Source organism: Mytilus galloprovincialis, chromosome 3, assembly GCF_965363235.1.
Source record: "Mytilus galloprovincialis chromosome 3, xbMytGall1.hap1.1, whole genome shotgun sequence".
Taxonomy (NCBI): Eukaryota; Metazoa; Mollusca; class Bivalvia; order Mytilida; family Mytilidae; genus Mytilus; species Mytilus galloprovincialis.
In genome coordinates this window covers 60,315,696-60,334,523 of record NC_134840.1, presented here as the reverse complement: position 1 = coordinate 60,334,523, position 18,828 = coordinate 60,315,696, and the positions used below count along the sequence as shown (strand labels likewise).

At 32.8% G+C, this 18,828-nt stretch overlaps 1 protein-coding gene across 2 annotated transcripts in view; it reads left to right on the top strand.

Moving 5' to 3' along the window:
- Positions 1-7,050: 7,050 nt before the first annotated feature.
- The window catches only part of LOC143068516 (rho guanine nucleotide exchange factor 4-like), an 87,302-nt gene continuing 75,524 nt past the window's right edge, over positions 7,051-18,828 (top strand). For both annotated transcript variants that reach the window (XM_076242637.1, XM_076242636.1), the window contains exon 1: positions 7,051-15,745. In XM_076242637.1, coding sequence (XP_076098752.1) covers positions 7,694-15,745 — 8,052 coding nt within the window. In that variant the 5' untranslated portion in view covers positions 7,051-7,693. The remainder of the gene's footprint in view (positions 15,746-18,828) is intronic.

Here is an 18,828-nt window from a genome sequence, read left to right as displayed (position 1 = left end):
CTGACCAATGCTTATATTCCAAATATATATGTATATGCCTCTATTGTTGTTGTTACCAATTATGTAAATCAATTGTATCTGATTTTATGCCCTTTATGGGCCCTGTTATTTGGGAAATAAAAATATTCTATTCTATTCTATTCTATTCTATAGTTGCTAACTTTTACTTCATGTTGGTCTCTGGTGGAGGTTAGTCTCATTGACAATCATACCATATCGTATTTCTGTATCAAGTACCTTATATTGAACTCTTATGGTATTTTTCTGATTTATAGTATTATTAGGATGCTGTCTAACTTCTATGTGTATGCTCATATCCAAATTCATTCATATTCAAAACAAAACATACGAAGTGTTTCAACATTCGATCTAATATAAATTTCAAACAGACGTAATTCAAGCTGCTTCATAGCAGTCGGTTTTATCATTATTTAGACCGTGTTGCAGACTTTTCCTTCTTGGGGTGCAACAATTTTATTATCGAAGACGTGATATAAACACCTTTCTTAGATATCTCTTGCGCTGAACGAATTATATAGAACAAGTTAACGAGTTACAGTACTTTTAATTTAAAACTAAAATTAAGACAATTAAAACCGAAGCCTGTTGATGCACAGCACGGTGAAAAGAATGCTTATAGTATACAGTGATTTGTTATTGAATACAAGTGCCATGTCTGTTTAGAGATATATATGACACGATAAGTTCAACAACCACCAACGTTGTTAAACAAAATTAAGAAAATCTTAATCCGGATAATATTCATATTCCTATAAATATACAATATGTTGAAATGTGCAATGTATAATTGACAAGGATTCTAAATCAGTAACTAAAGATTAGTTTGGCAGACAAATGCACTCGTTTAGAAAAAAATACCAATATAAACATTTGGATTTTTTTAAACTCTAAGGAATATTAGCAACACGATATTTTAGTCTTACTATATATATATATATAGGAACCATTTATTAATTTAGTTGAAACCATACTTTGGGCTAGACATCAGCACCTGCATTTACTCTAAGATGATCGGTACTTAAATGTGTCTTTGGTCTTTTAGTTTTTTGTATTCGCATTCCAATTTAATCTTATCAATTTGTTCTCGTCTTGTATTATTTCACCAGTGTCTATAGAAGAGGGACGAAAGATATACCAGAGGGACCGAGAGAGGGACATTCAAACTCACAAATCGAAACTGACAGCGCCAAGTCTAACCAAAGAAAAAGATAAACAGACAAACAATAGTACTCAAAACACAACATAGAAAAAAAAAACTATAAGCAACACAAACCTCACCAATAAATGAGGGTGATCTCATGTGCTCCAGAAGGGTAAGCACCCGTCGTGTTGCTCATGTTAGTAAAAACCCTGGTTATCGTTATTTCTTATAATTGTCTGCCATAATATATTTTTCTTCAATTCGTTCCGTTTTTTTGTTGTTGTGTATAATTGTTTATTGTTTAGGTCACCCCGAGGTCTTTATTATAGTCTATACTATACTGCATTGGTTTGGCTTATAGTTGAAGGCTGTACGGTAATCATATCTGTAATAGTTCACATATTTGATCTTTCTAATTGATAGATTTCTCATTGGTTAAAATGGCAATCATACCACATTCCCTTCTTTATCTTTGGTATATATTAAAACATTCAGCAAGAGTGGCCCTTAACTTTTTAAGAATAGTTTTACAAACTAATCATGTACTTTTGGTGCATACGGACTGAAATTGAGAATATAACCCAACACCGTTCCCAAACGTTTTGTCGATGGACCAGAGACATATATACACATGTATGTCTCTGGATGGACGAACTGCACTCAATAATTCAATATATTAAAAAATAGTAGTTAAAATGAAAAGAAAATTGCGGAATATTCCGATTGTTTCCCACATAATCATCAATATTACAAAGGACACGACATTAGTATGATTAAAAAATCACCTGACTCACATCACCTTCAGTATAAATAGTAAATGATGGAATTCAATAATCAATAATACTTAAACATAAAGTTAGTCAGTTTAACATCCTAGTCACCTGAAGAAAAACATATTTGTTAACACTGAAAGTTTATACCGTCTGGGGGAGAATATCCAAAATGGGAGACAAGGCAGTAACATCTTAAACACATCAACAAAAAGTACAGTCTTCTTTAGAGTGGGGTAAGTGGTCCGATCTCTGGGAGTGTACATGTATAGACTTGATAAATAGTCGTTCGGCATATGGGAGTTTGAAAATCTGTTTCCTTTTACTACCTATCATATCGATATAATTCCATTTAAATCAAATATTTTGTTAAATTGAAATTATCATTAAATTTGTCATTAAAATCTTTTGTTTTTGAATATATTGATACAGTGACAGTAGATATTATATGACCAATGATAGATGTATATTAATTGAATGATGGCTGCTTGTTCAATCTTGTGACACAAGAAAGTAATTTATAATTGCACTGTTTATGGTAGCGTTCCAGGAATCTAAAATTCCACAAAAACAAACGTATAAATGTCAACGGATAAAACCTGTATCTAAGCGAAATGTATAATGGATATATAGTATGAATTGCCGTTTGCTTTTAAAATAACCAATATATAAAATATCAGTCTAGTAATTAGGAAGAGAGCGACATTTTCTGGAGATTTATCATGTTTTTAAAAACCAATTCCATTTGTACTATTCCCCCGTACTGTTTATTGATGATGTAAACAAAATGACAAAAGAACCCTCCCCTGGGTGAGAATTACAAATGAAAATGTAACTAATTAAATATCATGTCTACTCTAGACCAAAAGATCACTTTTCTACATTTGATAGATGCTTCTAATGTTGTTTTCAGTATCGATTTGTAAACAGCATAACGGCAGGTATCCTGGAAACGATAGAAATTATCCTGACAAGATCACAGACAAACACATAAACCTCCACCAAGCTTTATGTAAAAGTTCATCCTTTATAGGAGTTATATCACACAGAGGTAAGATTTATATTTATATGTCAATACACTGCTTTGAGGAATGGGAAAGGCATAATACTAAACACATCAGTCAAATATTTATGATTGAACATGAGCAAATTCGTAGCTTCGTGTAGGATGGCAAAGCAACGGGATTTCGTGCATGGCTCGGAGGAACCAAAACATATTGGAAGTTTAAGACGTAAAACTTTCAAAGTACAGAAACGAATTACACAAAGGTGTAATCGGATTTCAACGACTATGCATCTGAACAGGGCATTAAGCGAAATTGCAACCAGAGAAATATACAGTCAGCTTGACTGTAAACTTATATAATGAAGCTGAATTATGAAAGACAAGCATATTGATATCGACAAATATACATATTATGTATAGAACTGATGGAACGGTAGAAATGATAAAAGAACTCCAAGTTAAGCACTCATAAAACAACAGATTTCCATTCGTGTTTTGACTAAATTAGTCTATATGTGAGGAATTAAAACTAAGCTCATAAGAATATATATATACTCAAAACAAGGGGGAAATTGCAACACTGCATATATATATATATATATATATACACTCTAGCTATATCTTCGAACGGCACAGTGTTGCAATTTCCCCCTTGTTTTGAGTATATATTTTTTTCGGAAAGTATCTGAACTTATATTCAGGTTAGTGTGCAGGTTGGCGCCTGATAAAACGCTTAAACCCGTTGCAATTGTTTGCATCTGTTGTTCAGTGGTTTATGTTTCTTGGTTAAGATTAAGCCGTTGTTTTTCTTGTTTGAATGGTTTTACCCTAGTCATGTGGAGCCCTTTATAGCTTGCTGTTCGATGTGATCTTTTAAAGGCTCCGCGTTGAAGACCGTACTTTTACCTATAATGGTTTACTTTTTACAAATTGTGACTTGGATTGAGAGTTGTCTCATTGGCACTCATGCCACAAATTTATGTATCTATCATATGATCACAAGAAAAAAGTATACATTCTAAATATTATAGTTTTTAAATGAGTCGTGACTGCTGATATTTTTTTTTATAGAGAGACGACCATATACTTTATTGACTTTCTCTTGAATGCATATTTTTTTGTGCAGGGGATTAGGGTCACTACAATGTTAATTGTCTAGGCTAGATAACACGGTTTCCTTTTACTACCCTGTTTTGTTGGTAATGAGCCTACAGATTTGAATATTAGAAAACCAAAAGCTTTTACATAATGTGAAAATATATTGTGGATATTATGTTTCACAGCATTTCAAATGAAATATATTCATGTGCACAATGTTCGATTGTTTTTCCAATCCAAAAGTATTCGTTATACAAGATAACTGATAGCTGTGACGTATGATACAAGAATGGGTTAATATTATAAGGTCACAAAATATTGGCAAATAGACATTCTTGTATCAGGCACCTACCATTTTTCTAGTTAGGGTGCATTTTATGTTGAGAGAAAAAAATAGAGCTGAAGTTTGAAATCTTTCCTCCCGACAGTATATGTTATTATTTTGTAATCCATTATAAAGGTGAATTAATTAGAAAATGCTGGTTTTCAACAATACTTTTGGAGTAACAGTAAAATGTTGTTGATTTAAAAGATAATTCTTTTAAAAATGTTAGATTAGACAGTCGGTTTTCCCGTTGGAATGTTTTTACTCTTGGCATTGTGGGGCGGCTCTTGATAGCTTGCTTTTCGGTGTTGAAGACCGTACTTAGAACTATAACGGTCCAGTTTACTCTTACAAATTGTGACTTGGATGGAGAATTGTATCACTGGCTTTCAAATGTTTATACGTGTGCGTTCCTGGTGGAGGAAAATCCAGAAATATCGTTTTTGGAAGCACGTTATTTATAAAATGTTATCATTTACAATTCTATGTAATGAGTAGCATAATAGAAAGACATTGTATACGCACAAAGGATCCGAATATGTCCTGCGTTCAGTTCTGAGCATTCAGTAGCATACCTATAGTCACTGATGCGATTGTCCGTGTAAATAGATTAAAACAATATGCAACACCATGAGCAAATGTACCATAACAATAATTGAAAACCTGAGCGGTTTAAAAGAAAAAAGGGGAAGGTGTATTATAGATGAAGGCATATTGCATGATCTCATTTTTAGAGATCATATTGAAAAAATCATATCAATAAACTTTTAAATCGTTATTGAATTCGTAAAACAAAAAGTAGGAAAAACATCAAACTACTGCTAAACATAAAACTTAATGAAGTTTCTTGAATAACTGGTAAATATAGCGAAGACAATCATAGGCTGAATTATCTTTTAAATCAACAACATTTTACTGATAATATACAAAAAGGTACAGACTTCTGTAATCTATTACTGAAGTATTCTTAAGATTTCTAATACAAAATATTATGCAATAGCGGCCGACAGATTCTCAATCAATAAGTATTCAGAATGTCGAGGGTTAATTTGATCATTTTACTTTGCAGAATGAACAGTCGATTCAATACACATTTGATGGCCAACAACCCAGACTACATTCGTGAAATATGACTTAATTGAAAGGAATATCTAAGTTTTTCATCGATTTTTATGTCTGTGAAGTGTGTGTAATAACGGTTTGTCAGTAGGAATTACATAATGCCATTAGAACGATAACAATATAACCCGAGGACAAACGAACTACAGCTTCTATCAAAAGTAGTAGAGAGAAACAACATTCATTCTAAAATAAAAGCTTTTAACCTCTGGTAGTAAAAAAATTATAACATTTTATTTAAATATTAATCCATCTGTTAATATAATTAAACGTTGCAATCAACTTTAAAATCAAATCAATGTTTGATTAAACATTAAAACACACTGAAATGATTTAACATGGAGAATCCGTCTACAAGTCTTGTGATGGCTTGTTTTATCCTCATCTTGATCCAGTTATCTTAACATAAACAATGTAATATGTGGATAATAACCCGATAATAATCTTATATATTACCCAAATTAATTAATATAAAACGAAATGCAAATTGAAACCGACAAACTGATCTAAATATGTCTAAATACACAAATTCATCTGTTCGTCAAAGTCAATTACCATACAGATTAAACAGTAAGAAACAAGTGCATTTAACAAATACCTTGACTTTTACTAATGAAAGTAGTACTCGTTCAATTAAATACAATGGAGCTCTCGCCACAATTCACGAAATTGAGGAAGATTTAACAAACGGAAGAAGTTTGGGCGATATCAACTTCAACAAAATTAACCAACAAAACAATTTTTCTGCAGAAGGAAATGAAAGATTTAACAAATACAAGAGGGTTAAAAGTGGCAGTTTATTACAAAGGAAGAAAGTTTCTACTAGTCAAAACAAGTGTGCGAATGGTGAACAACATTCTTTTTCCCAGTCTACCGAAATAATCCGACATAATATCAACAACAATATTAACAAACGCAATCCAAATATTAATAGGGATGATAATATATCACAACTTAATGACAGGGATTTAAAACTGAAAGCGTCGGATCTTCATGGTGTGAAGAAATTTGAATACACGGCATCCAGGATCAGTGACCAAAGAGACATTCTTTGTGAAATATCAGATAATTCAGAAACAGAAAACCCTACCACTGCCAGGAATTCGAAACCTGATTGTCAACTAAATTCGGTGAAAACGTTAAAATCAGAAACAAACAAATACAGAAAATTGAGCAAAGACAAAGCGGAAGACAAACTCAAAGAAGTTGGACCAACAGCAACAATTCGCAGCTCAAAGATCAAGAAATATGCAAGTGCAATACCAAAGTTGAAAGGAAATGTAGCTAATCCTGGTGGATTAAGAAAAGTAAGTAATTTCAGGAGTAATCAGTCTACCTTCAACAATACTGATCTTTCTTCAAATAAACACTGTACAGCTACAACATCTCAACCCGAAAACAAAGTGAACAAACTTCAAGTACAGGAAACACCTACTACCAATGTTATCTCGAATAAGCAATGTCTACCTGTGCCCAAACATACAGGTAAGAAAAACGTTAGTAGGTTGTATATAGTTGATACAATCAGTAGAACAGACAAGACAATACCGTTTAATAAAGGAGATGTACAAAATCAACGAAGCGATGGTATAAACAAATACTGTCGTAATACACGTGTTAATGAACCGGTAACAATTAAAGGTAGATTAAGTAAGACTGGAACGTCGAGGACAACCCTAGTTACAAAAGAGAACAGTGATTTGACAGAATCTTCCACTGGTAATCTAAGCCTCAATTCGAATGATGGGAAACAAAATGATTTAAAAAGTGCTGGAAATCTTCAAAAATTGAAAACTGAATTGGATATTTTATACGAGGACTTAAATGCCGACAAAAATAACCATAATGAGATAGAAGATCTGACAACGAAATCTGAGAGTTATTCTAAAGAAGGTAGGGAAAGTTTTAAAATAAATTCAGAACAGGACTCTATTAGTGCAAATAACAAAAATAGCCGAAAATCTCCTTTAGGTTGTCAATATAAATTCAATGACTTTACCTGTGTGGAATTCATATCAACTAACTATAAATCATCCACTGAGAAATATACATTAAATATCAGAGAAGATGACAAAAATAAAAGTGTTACCTCCGAGGTCAAAATTAGCTTAAAATTGAAGATAAAAGACAAGAATGACATTTTAAAAACAAATGAAAAATGTGAGTCATCGATTAATCCCAAGGTAAATTCAACGGATGTGTCCTCGAACTTTATGAAATTTCAAAAAACGGGAAGTGTTGGTATAATGGACATTGTTATGCCTCCAAAATATGATAAAGGAAGAAAACACACCTTGAGTAAGGATAAAATTGAAAGAAAAGTAACAGATGATCAGGTAAAAGAGACAGGAAATGTAGTAAAACCTGCAAAACCTAGCGTAACTGCACACAGATTAAAATCAAATAGTGGAAAATCTGTAACAACACCACAGGTGAAAGTTAAATCATCAATTAAAGAAGACGATCAGCGTAAACATGAGTTAAAGAAAACTTCAGCTGGTGATGTTCATAAAAATAAAACAGATAATGTCAAAAATAAAACTTCTGAAGAAAGGCAACTTAATAAAGATAAACTGTTACTAAAGAACAAAAAATCCTATGCTACTAATATTGGAAAATCTGACCAGTTAAAAAACAAACTAAAGGATAAGGAATCGTCTTTGAAAGAAGAGAAAAGTAGCGGACAAGGTGAGAAGGTTATTAAAAAACACAATGATAGCAATGTATCAAGTAGTAAAGCAATAAACAAAGTTTGTCAAAGTAGCCCCAACAGACAGATAGTAGAAAGTGATAATAGACAATCAAGTGATAAAGAAATAACTGATGAAGTGGATGAGACTTGTAAAGCTGCCAAAGATAAATCAATTAATTGCTCTGGAGGTACTGAAGCTTTCTCCAAAGATAAATATTCAAAAGATGTCAGTTCTAAATTGTATCCAACATCGGATGCGCAAATCAAAGTAATTGATCAAACAAAACGAAAAGAAAGTGGAAACACAACTTCACGCTGCAAGAACTACATTAGGGAACAACCATCTGCCGATCGATTACATAATATCAGTAGTATTGGCAATACTAATTCACGAGAAATCATTGATCAGTTAGCAGACGGACAGAACAATTCAATTGATCAGAAGGTGCAGCAAAATGCACCGAAAAAGTTATCTCATTTATTAGATTTGAACATCAAATCTGAGAAAGACATTAGTTACGATCATGAGGAATCTTCTGCAAATATTGTTGTTTCTAATCAATCAGAAGGTAACTGTCAGGATTATAAACTTGGAAACCTGTCGTCTGCTGACAATGAAAAAAGTAATGAAAGTTGCGCGGGATTGTATCAAAGTGAAAATATTGTAGGTACTACAGGTCAATGTGTAAATGACCATGACTGTGCAGTATCATCATTATCCGTGGAGAGAAGTGTGCCAAAAGCGATTATTAATGATAATACGATGATGGGAAATGATTTACAATATATGACAAGTGTTCCTAACTTATGTCGAGGATTAAGTGAAAGTATCCAAAACAAAATATTTGGTTTAGGTACGAATGATTCTTGTAATCAGGATAATAGTGATTCATTAAATCGGAATACGTTTATTAATAACGGATTAAATACATCAACTGAAACTACTGACAGAAATAATCATGATACCTTATTACCATGTACGGTGAGTACTAAGAAAAACCTTCAAAGTGTCTCTACGGACACCTTAATGGATAATAAATCGTGTATAAAACACACTGACCAAATGGATAACCAAAGTAGTACTTTAAGTGATCATGGAAAACAAACAGATAGAACAAAAGTTAATGATCAAACAAAAGTCAAAGGCGAGAACCAAGTGAGAAGAAAATTACTTTCACCCAAAATATCAATCAAAAAATTCAATTCAGAGATTCCGAATTTGGTTAATTCAGTTAAAGTGAAAACCCTGCATAAAAGTGACAGGTCGGAAAAGGAAAAAGTGAACCAAGAGAATGTTAAACGCAAAGAGAAAATACCACGGACAAGTACACCTACTTCGAAAATATCAAAACCAAAATCTGATGTGAATCGTTCATCATCTATACAGAGTTCGGTCTGTTATGGCGGAAAAAAGCAACCTTATAGTTGTACTGGTGCCACAACTGGTTTAATTCCTAACAAACCAATCGACAATCTAAGGGAATGGAGTCCGTGTTCTGATGTTTCAAATGCATCATCTTGCGGATCTTACAAATGCGTAAGGCCAAAAACTACATCGTTTATCAGAGGTAAGACTAACGAATCATCCGATAAATTAGTAAAAACGTTAACAAGTCAAAAAGAAAAAGACACATCTGATATTTCTAAAACACAAAACGAATGTTGTCAATCAACGAAAAAATCAAATAGAAGTTTTTCTTCTTCCAAGATAACGAATTCAAAACATACACTGTCTGGTAAACAATTATCGACCAACAGAATAGCCTCTATTGGATGTCCGTCAGCCGCACAGAAAACAGCTGAAAATGTCAAAGATCCAGAAAAATCAATCAACTATCAAACACAATCTAATGTTAGAATTGTAAGAAAAAGTTTAACTCCTTCTCCAAATAGAAAACCTAAGGGTAAAAGTTTAACAGTCAGTGAAGAATCTCTAAAAAGCCATATTCCAACAAAAACAGACCAAGAAAAGACAACTCCAATAATCATGAGACCAGATACTCTTCCACTACATACTACTACAAACAATATTCTTCTTTCCTCAAAGGAGGAAGCTTCACACAAAAACACGTCAAAAGTTAATCGTGTTATACGACCAAACGAAATGAAGATGAATGCAAAACACAAAACACAGCGTCATTCGCCAAGTCCAACGACATCTCTTAGTTCAAGAGCTAGTAGTATTGCATCATTATCTGACCGAAGTGCAACTCAAAAACGACCAGTTAGCAGTAAAGCCACTAAAAAATCACAAAGTTCAAATATTCCTAAAACAACAAACAGAAATCCATCAGAATCTTCGTCAGGGAAAGTTAACAAGATTCCTATAGCGTCTCGCCCGAACAAAATCCAGCTTAGTAAGATGACAGACCTCAAGACACCGTGCTCGTCGAAAAGTTGTACACCAAGTCCTACCTTGTCAAGGAGCTCGAGGGCATCGAGCGTCATATCTCCTTGTACAGTAAAGAATCAAAGTTTGAAAGTTAAACAAGAAATAACTAAGAAGAAACTTAACATTACAAATGCACGAAAACCTGAGTTACTACAAATTAACAAAGTACCTATTCGCAGGGCTAGCCTATCAAGTATCAAATCTGTCAAGGTTGCTAGGACACCAGAAGATGAAAAAAGCAAAAAGCAAACGACAGCAGAGTCGAAAATACAGAGAACATCAAAACTTCCAAAGTCAAAATTAAAACAACAACACAACACCGTCGTCTCTAAAATACAACGGCCACAGACAACTGATACAAAACATATTGTTGAAGATAAAATTTACAAGGATAACGTAGAAAACAAAACTAATGTTCAGCAAGCTGAAGACCTATTAAAACAGTCCGACAAAAAGTCACACGAAGAGGAACATCCCATTTGTAATAATACTTCTGATATCAATGCAGAAACATCAAAAACAGTGTGTTTATCTGATAAAACTGATCATGTTCCTACAGCAGATCAAATCAAAGAAGAGCCGTTTGATTTTTGTGAAGCACAAAATACAAATATTATAACAAACCAACAACTTCAAAAACAGGTGCAAGATCCATTAATGGAGATTAGATCTATATCAAATAGTAAGACTATTAATCCCATGGATATTCAACAGAAACCTGAAGTTCATTCAAGTATTGAATCTGTGTGTAGTGAACAATACTGGTCCGCAAGTGAAGGAGAAAACGAACACGACAACGTACAATTAGACGACAGAGTTGTTCCTATGAATCGAACTAACGAAACAATGGATAGTTACAAAAACAAAGAGATTTTATGCGGCAAACACAATGATGCAGCGGACAGTGATGCAGACGATAAGTGCGAGAAATCTCACGTGCAGTTGATGTCAGACAATTGTGCATTGAATGCTTTGCCTTTAGAATCTAAAACCGATTTGTTACATAATTATATTGACAGAACTTGCACGACAGAAAATGATTTAGAAAATTCAACTGATTTAATGATAGAAAATATTAGTCAGCAGTGGAAATATGATCGTGATACGTCAGAACGGCTTATAAACACTTTTTTGCCAGTTGATTCGGAAGATTTTGATAAGGCTCAATATGTGTCTAAAGATTATGAAGAGAATATCTCCCAACATTCAAATTTAGAACAACATCTCAATGCAGGAAACGATAAATTGAGCGTAGAAATAAATGAAGTTAATCGATGTAAATTTGAATCTAAGTACAACATAGATATAGCGGAAAATGCCGTCAAAGAAGTATATGTCAAAACTGAAAAATTATCAGAGCCAAACATTATGGAGAACCTGATAAACCAAAACTCATGTAAATCAGAACATTCACAAGAGGAAGTTGATGATATATACTTTGAACAACAATCAGAACAGCAATGCGAAGAAGAATGCAAATCTGAAACTAGTTCAGCAGGCCATCTTAATTTAGAAAACAACAACATTGTAGAGGACTTTGCATCAAAACACGATTCAGATGGATATTTCAACAATGGTTTATATTTAGAGTCAAGCAAGGGCGACTTCGCAACATTCGATAAAACGGAAACGTATGAAGTGAGAACTCCATCAATACAAGGAAATAGTCAATTTGAAACTAAAACAATTAATCAAAATGAGGAAGTTTCAAGAGTACGAGATGAGCTAATTTGTGAAAATATCAATCTTCTAAAAAAGGATTATATAAAAGAGTATAATGATTGTACAGAAAACAAGACTAATGACAGGACTATAACAACATTTGAAAGTGTACAGTTTTATTGTGACCAAACTTTAGATGATGCTATTTTGTCCAACAACGTATGTTCAAAGGAGGATTTAACTTTAATAAAAGATGAAATTTATAGTGATAAGAGTTTAACCGATTCAACTACTGAACTGGTCGAATCAGAATCTGAGAATAGTGACAACAGCATGGCAAGCAGTAGCGTACAAAACTCCCCGGGCCCAAGACGACCACGCCGTCAGTTCAGCAGGGCAGAACGTAAACAAAAGTACGAACAATTGTCACTTAAAAATCCACAAACCAGCACTGTTTCCTCTTCAACGAAGAATTCAAGACTTGATGACTGTTCACATTATTCAAAAGGGGAAGTGCCGGTTCTACACACCAATGAAATTTATCAGACATCTTCATCACACAAATCTGAAACTTTTGATAGTGCAGGTAGAAATATATCTGGTACATGTTATAGCGAAAGTTTAAATTCAAAAAGCAGATGCACAGAAAGTTCACTGATTAATAAAAGTACGGTTCGTCTCAAATATCACACGGATGAAAGAACTAATAAACATGTCGAAGAAAAACTAAACGAAGAGGCAATTTTTACTAAAATAATAACTTACGAACATGATACAACATTATCTTATTCACAAAGCCAAGATTCTGAGTTAATTTTATTAGATAAAACAGCATTATCAAGTGCTAAACGCTCTGAAGATTCTGAAGCGGATGCCTCACATGGTGTCGTGAAAAGGACTTTACCGGTTTCCAACACGACAGAAAACAGACGTGCTATAAATTTGGACAAACTTTTTCGTTCCGAGGAAGGGTTTTCTATATCTGTGGAATGTACTTTACAACTGAATGAACAGTTACCTACTATAAGTAAAACCGAATGTGTCAATGGGAAATCAGATGTACATGTTTCATCAGTTGACGTTGAGGAAACCGTTAATTTGTGTCTTCGTGACGTAGATTCCTTGTCAAGAAATGAAAATGGTGTTAGCGTGGAAACTCTTCAAACTGTAAGTAATGAGCATGCTTTTGATATTGGTCAGGTGATAAACTCTTCACCTGATACAAAATATTATCAAGATCAGTCCATGCCATCAGATACGAGTATGCAAGATAAGAACATTTTCGTAGATGCTAATTACGAATGCACACCAAGTACATCGAATTTCAATATGAATATTTCTGATAAAGTCCCAAATGAAGTTGATACAAGTTTTTCTGCTGATTTTACATCAAATGTACTAAAAGAGACAGAATATGATATCGAGCAGAAGTCGTCAAATTTAAATAAATGTGAACCTCAATTAGAAAGTAATTTGGTACTAGATAACAGTAACATCTTGCATTCCTCTGATACCGAACATCTGAAACATGAACAAAAAATTTCAAATTCTCCATTTGCAGAAATGCATGAAAAATTTGTGATATGCATAGCTAACAATGCCATCCCTTGTATTGAAAATGATAAGTCATCAAAAACGTGTTCTGATGAAGCAAGTGAAAACCATGTTGAAGACAATGTAAGTCAAGCTGATAGGAAACACATGACTTTAGATTTGCCCACAAATGAGAAACATAATAATGAAATGGGTCTGACAGCTAATGTTAAAGTACAAAAGAGTAAAGATAGGAAAAATATAAGGCGCCTTACCGATACAATACTTTTTGATGGACATATTGAAAAGAACACTGATACTTTAACACCAAGGATCAAGCAAAGGGCAAGAAGCAAGAGTCCTGCAGCATGTTCTCACTCACCACGAGACATGGATAGTGACCAGGTACACAGTCTCTCTGGACATGGGAAAGTTTCAGAGATATGTAGTAAATTTATTCAGAAAACAAGACCTGGAATTATTTCTGTTTCGCCATCTGATCCTGGACTAACCTGTCACTTGAAAGCTGTTTCACCATCAAGACACTTGAAATGGGCACGTATCGAAGGTGTATGGCAGAGGGTTCCTGATGATTCCATTATCGTCACGTCGGACGTAATACCGAGGGGAGTTCAAAATAAAACTTCAAAACCTAATAGGAAATCGAACGAAACTTTGTTTCAATGGAAAAATTTATATGACAAAATTCAGAAGATTCAACAAGAAAAACGTGACCTCGAAGACGAAAACACTATTGAATCACATGGGGACATTCAAAGCCCGATTAATAATAACGATAAAATAGAGAGTAAAAACATCAAAGTTGAATTAAAAAAGAGTAGAGACATCGAAATTGACTCAAAGAAGAGTAGAGACATCGAAGATGATTCAAAAAAGAGTAAAGACATTGAAGTTGGCTCAAAAAAGAGTAAAGACTTTGAAGTTGACTCAAAAAAGAGTAGAGACACCGAAGTTGACTCAAAGAATAGAAACATCGCAGTTGACTCCAAAAATAGTAGAGACATCGAAGTTGACTCAAAGATATCAACAACCTCGAAGTCAAAGCCAAAGCCACCAAAAACACTGCCAAAACCAAAACGTCATAACAAATCTGACCATCCAACAGGAGCCAATGTTTTGTCCATCAAACATCCAATAGGTGATAATGAGCAGAACAATGTTTCATCAGATGGGGATAACGAGCTAAAAGAAATGCACAAAAACGAAGATGGCACTAGAAATGAAAGTAAACAGGTGCAGAAAAGTGTCGAAGATAATAAAGAAAGAGAGGAAACAATATGCATGCAGTTTTTCTCTTTAAAAAAAGAACATGAAAAACAAATCAGAAAAGAAACGTTGAAATCGACCGCTGCCATGAGTGAAAACTCAATTAATGAAAGGATAGTTGAATTTAAACCTTTCTTAAAATTGAATGACGACAATATCATTGAAATGAGTAGAGAAAAAGAGCAGAAGAATGGAATTAAGCAAATTGATAGCCCTGGGGCTGACACTGTGGACATGAAAGAGTCAATATCAGCAAGCAAAACACATTATCAGGACAATAAATATGCAGAAGAGAAAGTAAAAGTCAAATACATGTCAAAGGAGAAAGATCAACCCGATGTTATTGAAAGTAAGTCGGAACATGGTCCTGGTACAAGGAAAACAGCATCAGGATGTTTAGAAAATGTTAGAGAATTTGATAGTTTTGACAATAATGGTCAAATGATGCATACATCGGTTCCAATTAAACAAGAGATGTTTCCAAAGGAAGAAGATATTTCCTCGGATTTTATAGCTAAAGTGCTCAAAGTGATGGATTCATTTTCAACAGATAATAATCAAAGTTCTGGTGTTAAATTCGTTGTTGGAAATGAAGATTCAAAAAGTGATTTACCTAGGGATTATAGGAATATAAATGTACCCCATGATGACCACGACAGATCAGAGACTGGTTTAATGTATGGACACAGACATCCTATGGTAAGTACAAGTAGAAGTAGCAACATATTACATAAAATCATAAGAATATATATTGTTTCTCCAAATGGTTAATGAAATGGATTATTAATATATTAGATTGAATATTGAATTCCTAATTTACTAATACTTTTTCAGAGAACTAAGAATGTACCACTAAATGACATTTTAAAAATAATCAATTATTTAATGATGTTATTGTGGAATTGACATTTTGTATTAATACTCTTTTTTGAAAACTTTAGAGAGCCAAGTGTTATTCTTTTTTCTTCAGAATAGCTATTCAAATCTGAATTTGTGTATGTATTGAAACCAAATGTCAATGATTGTGGATTATATCATTGAATGATCATTTGATTTTCACTTTGTGTGCAGACATTGAAGAGCTTTGCTACAAAGTTTTTAAGATCAATATCAGACCGTAATACACAAAGAAAGGCAGAATATCTAATTCACCAACCTCATCCTATTAACAATACAATTATAATTTTTTGGTGATAATTTTATCACTCAACAAACAAGTCTGATTGAAGACATTAATGTACAGCTGCAAATTAGATTTTCTTTTCAAATAAATAATTTACACTTTGTTATTAATAAAACTCATCATCTTATTCAAACTTCGTAGATATGACATATATATATACTTATTATTAATAATTTTGACTCTTCACTAGTGAAAAAGGAGTCCAAATTTATCTCCCTGAAACATCACTTTGAAAAATCTATATAACTGATCTACTGTGACAGTTTACACAATGAACTGTCCTATATGTAATATTTGCCACTTGACGTGAAGCAAACACCAATGGATAATTGAATTTTAATTGGACAATTAACATAGATCTAAATATTGTTTTATTTATAAAATTAGATAATTACACCAATAAGAATCATACAAAGCAGCATCTTTCATCATGCAGAAAAACTCATCTTCACCGGTCTAGTCTCAGACGGTGTTAATTAACTGCCAGTCAGTAACAACAAACTGTTTCAACATTCTTGATTGATCACTTATCAGACTTGGGTTTATTCTGGGATTTCAGGATAAAAAAGTGATATATGCTAATGAGAGTAATTAAAATATTATATTCATATTTGCTCTATGCTAGGGTAACAGAAAGTAACTATGAAAAATGTTGAAAAAAATATAGTGATGGTAATCCAATAAATATACAACTTGAACAAAATTTAACTGAATACTTTGCTCTTGCTCTTGTAATCGAAAGCTATCCTTTAATTAAAATCTTATTTTATTAAACATTTTTAATGTCTGGACATTTCATAGCTAATTATACAGTATTTATTTTTCTCATTGTTGAAGGTCAAATGGAGTAATATGATAGCTTATATCCAGGTCATTTGTGCATAATTGACAAATCATACTTCGCATCTCCTTATTTTTATATTGAAAAAGGTTTCATACAGGTTTTTTAAAAGGTAGATTATCCAAGCCAATTGACTGGACAAAGAATAAGATACCATAAAATTTTAAAAAATTTGAGAGGGCTTCATAATTTTGTATTTAATTGTTTAAAAAAAATTATTTTAACATTACAAAACTGTTGATCAAAGAAAAATTAAAATTACCATCCAGAAACCATAATTTTTGCTGATTTTGCTATTTTTTATGAAACTCCAACCTTCAAAAACCATCTTAAAATTTATTTTTTAAAAACAGCTTTTGTTTCATTTTTCTGAATGATGAGCAAAAAGGCAGCCAAACAAATTAATGACTACATGCTTCAACAAATTTATCAAAAAGTTTTAATCTGACAAGTTAATCAGTGGCAGATCCAGAAATTTTCATAAGTGGGGCCCACTGACTGCCTAAGAGGGGGACTGCTCCAGTCACGCGTCAGTGATTCCCTATATAAGCAACAAAATGTTTCCCCAAAAAGGGGGAGCCCTAAATCCGCCTCTGTTAATTCATATAAAAAATGACAATAGCATATCTTTCCAACTCTATCTTCTGAAATTGGAACAAAATTAAAAATAGCATAATAAAAACATGAAAACACCTAAGCAAAATCAATCATATACAAAATGTCTTGATAAATAGAATGTAAAACCAAAAGATTAACTCTAACATATATTTTATTACAAAACTTCTTTGGAACTTATTCAAATCCTGAAAATGTTGAAGATTAACAAAATACAGCTGATAAAAACATTAAATTCTACCTCTGTAAATCCAGTGGGCATATTCACAGATAAAACAGAGTACCTATTGATGAGGAATATGTATACTTTAAGGCTAAGTTACATCTGAATGTTCTTGTCATATATAACTTCAATATGAAGATTCGCTTGCCCAAGATTAAGATTACAGTTATAATGTTCTTGTTTAAAAATTGTGTCTGTATTTTTAGTCAAGTAATGACCACCAATTTGCTAAGTTAAAGTTTGAAACTTGAAGCTAGTCAGAAATGTTTCTTTTGTTTTACTACATTGGAAATCTGTACAATTTGGCCTTTGTATTGCACAGTCACTTTATGAAAATATTCTTTGAGATAATAAGACACCATGGTTTTATAGCACCAGGTTAAGTTCTTTAAGCTTGGTTTCAGTAACTACAAGCATTTAGTAAATATCGTATTTTGTATTGTCTTGTTTGTACTAATAGAGTTAAGTGCTTTTCCTGTATTGATTCTCATTATATGTTATTTTATAAACCCTTTGACCGTCTACTGACATATGTTATAAATAGGAGGGTTAATCTCTAAAAAAAAAAACCAAAAAAAACTACTTTATGCCTGCCACATGCGGATGTGCCTCTACCAAGTGAAGAACCTAATAAGTGATTCTCTATTATAATATATCTTATTCTTTTGATTTCATTGCTGATGGTAGATCTTTGTCTTTTAGTTTTTTGTGTTGTCGGGTTGCTGTCCTATTAAAGTATACCCAAAATAGATGTAAGAATATAAATCTTCCTTGACTTAAGATAAATCACAGAAGTTAAACAGTTTTTAGAATTCATTCATCAACCTGTATTATTACCGAACTTCAAGGATGAAAAACACACCAAGATTTTAGTTGTGATAAAAGTGCAGGTGCAAGAATTTAATAATGAATAACTGCTA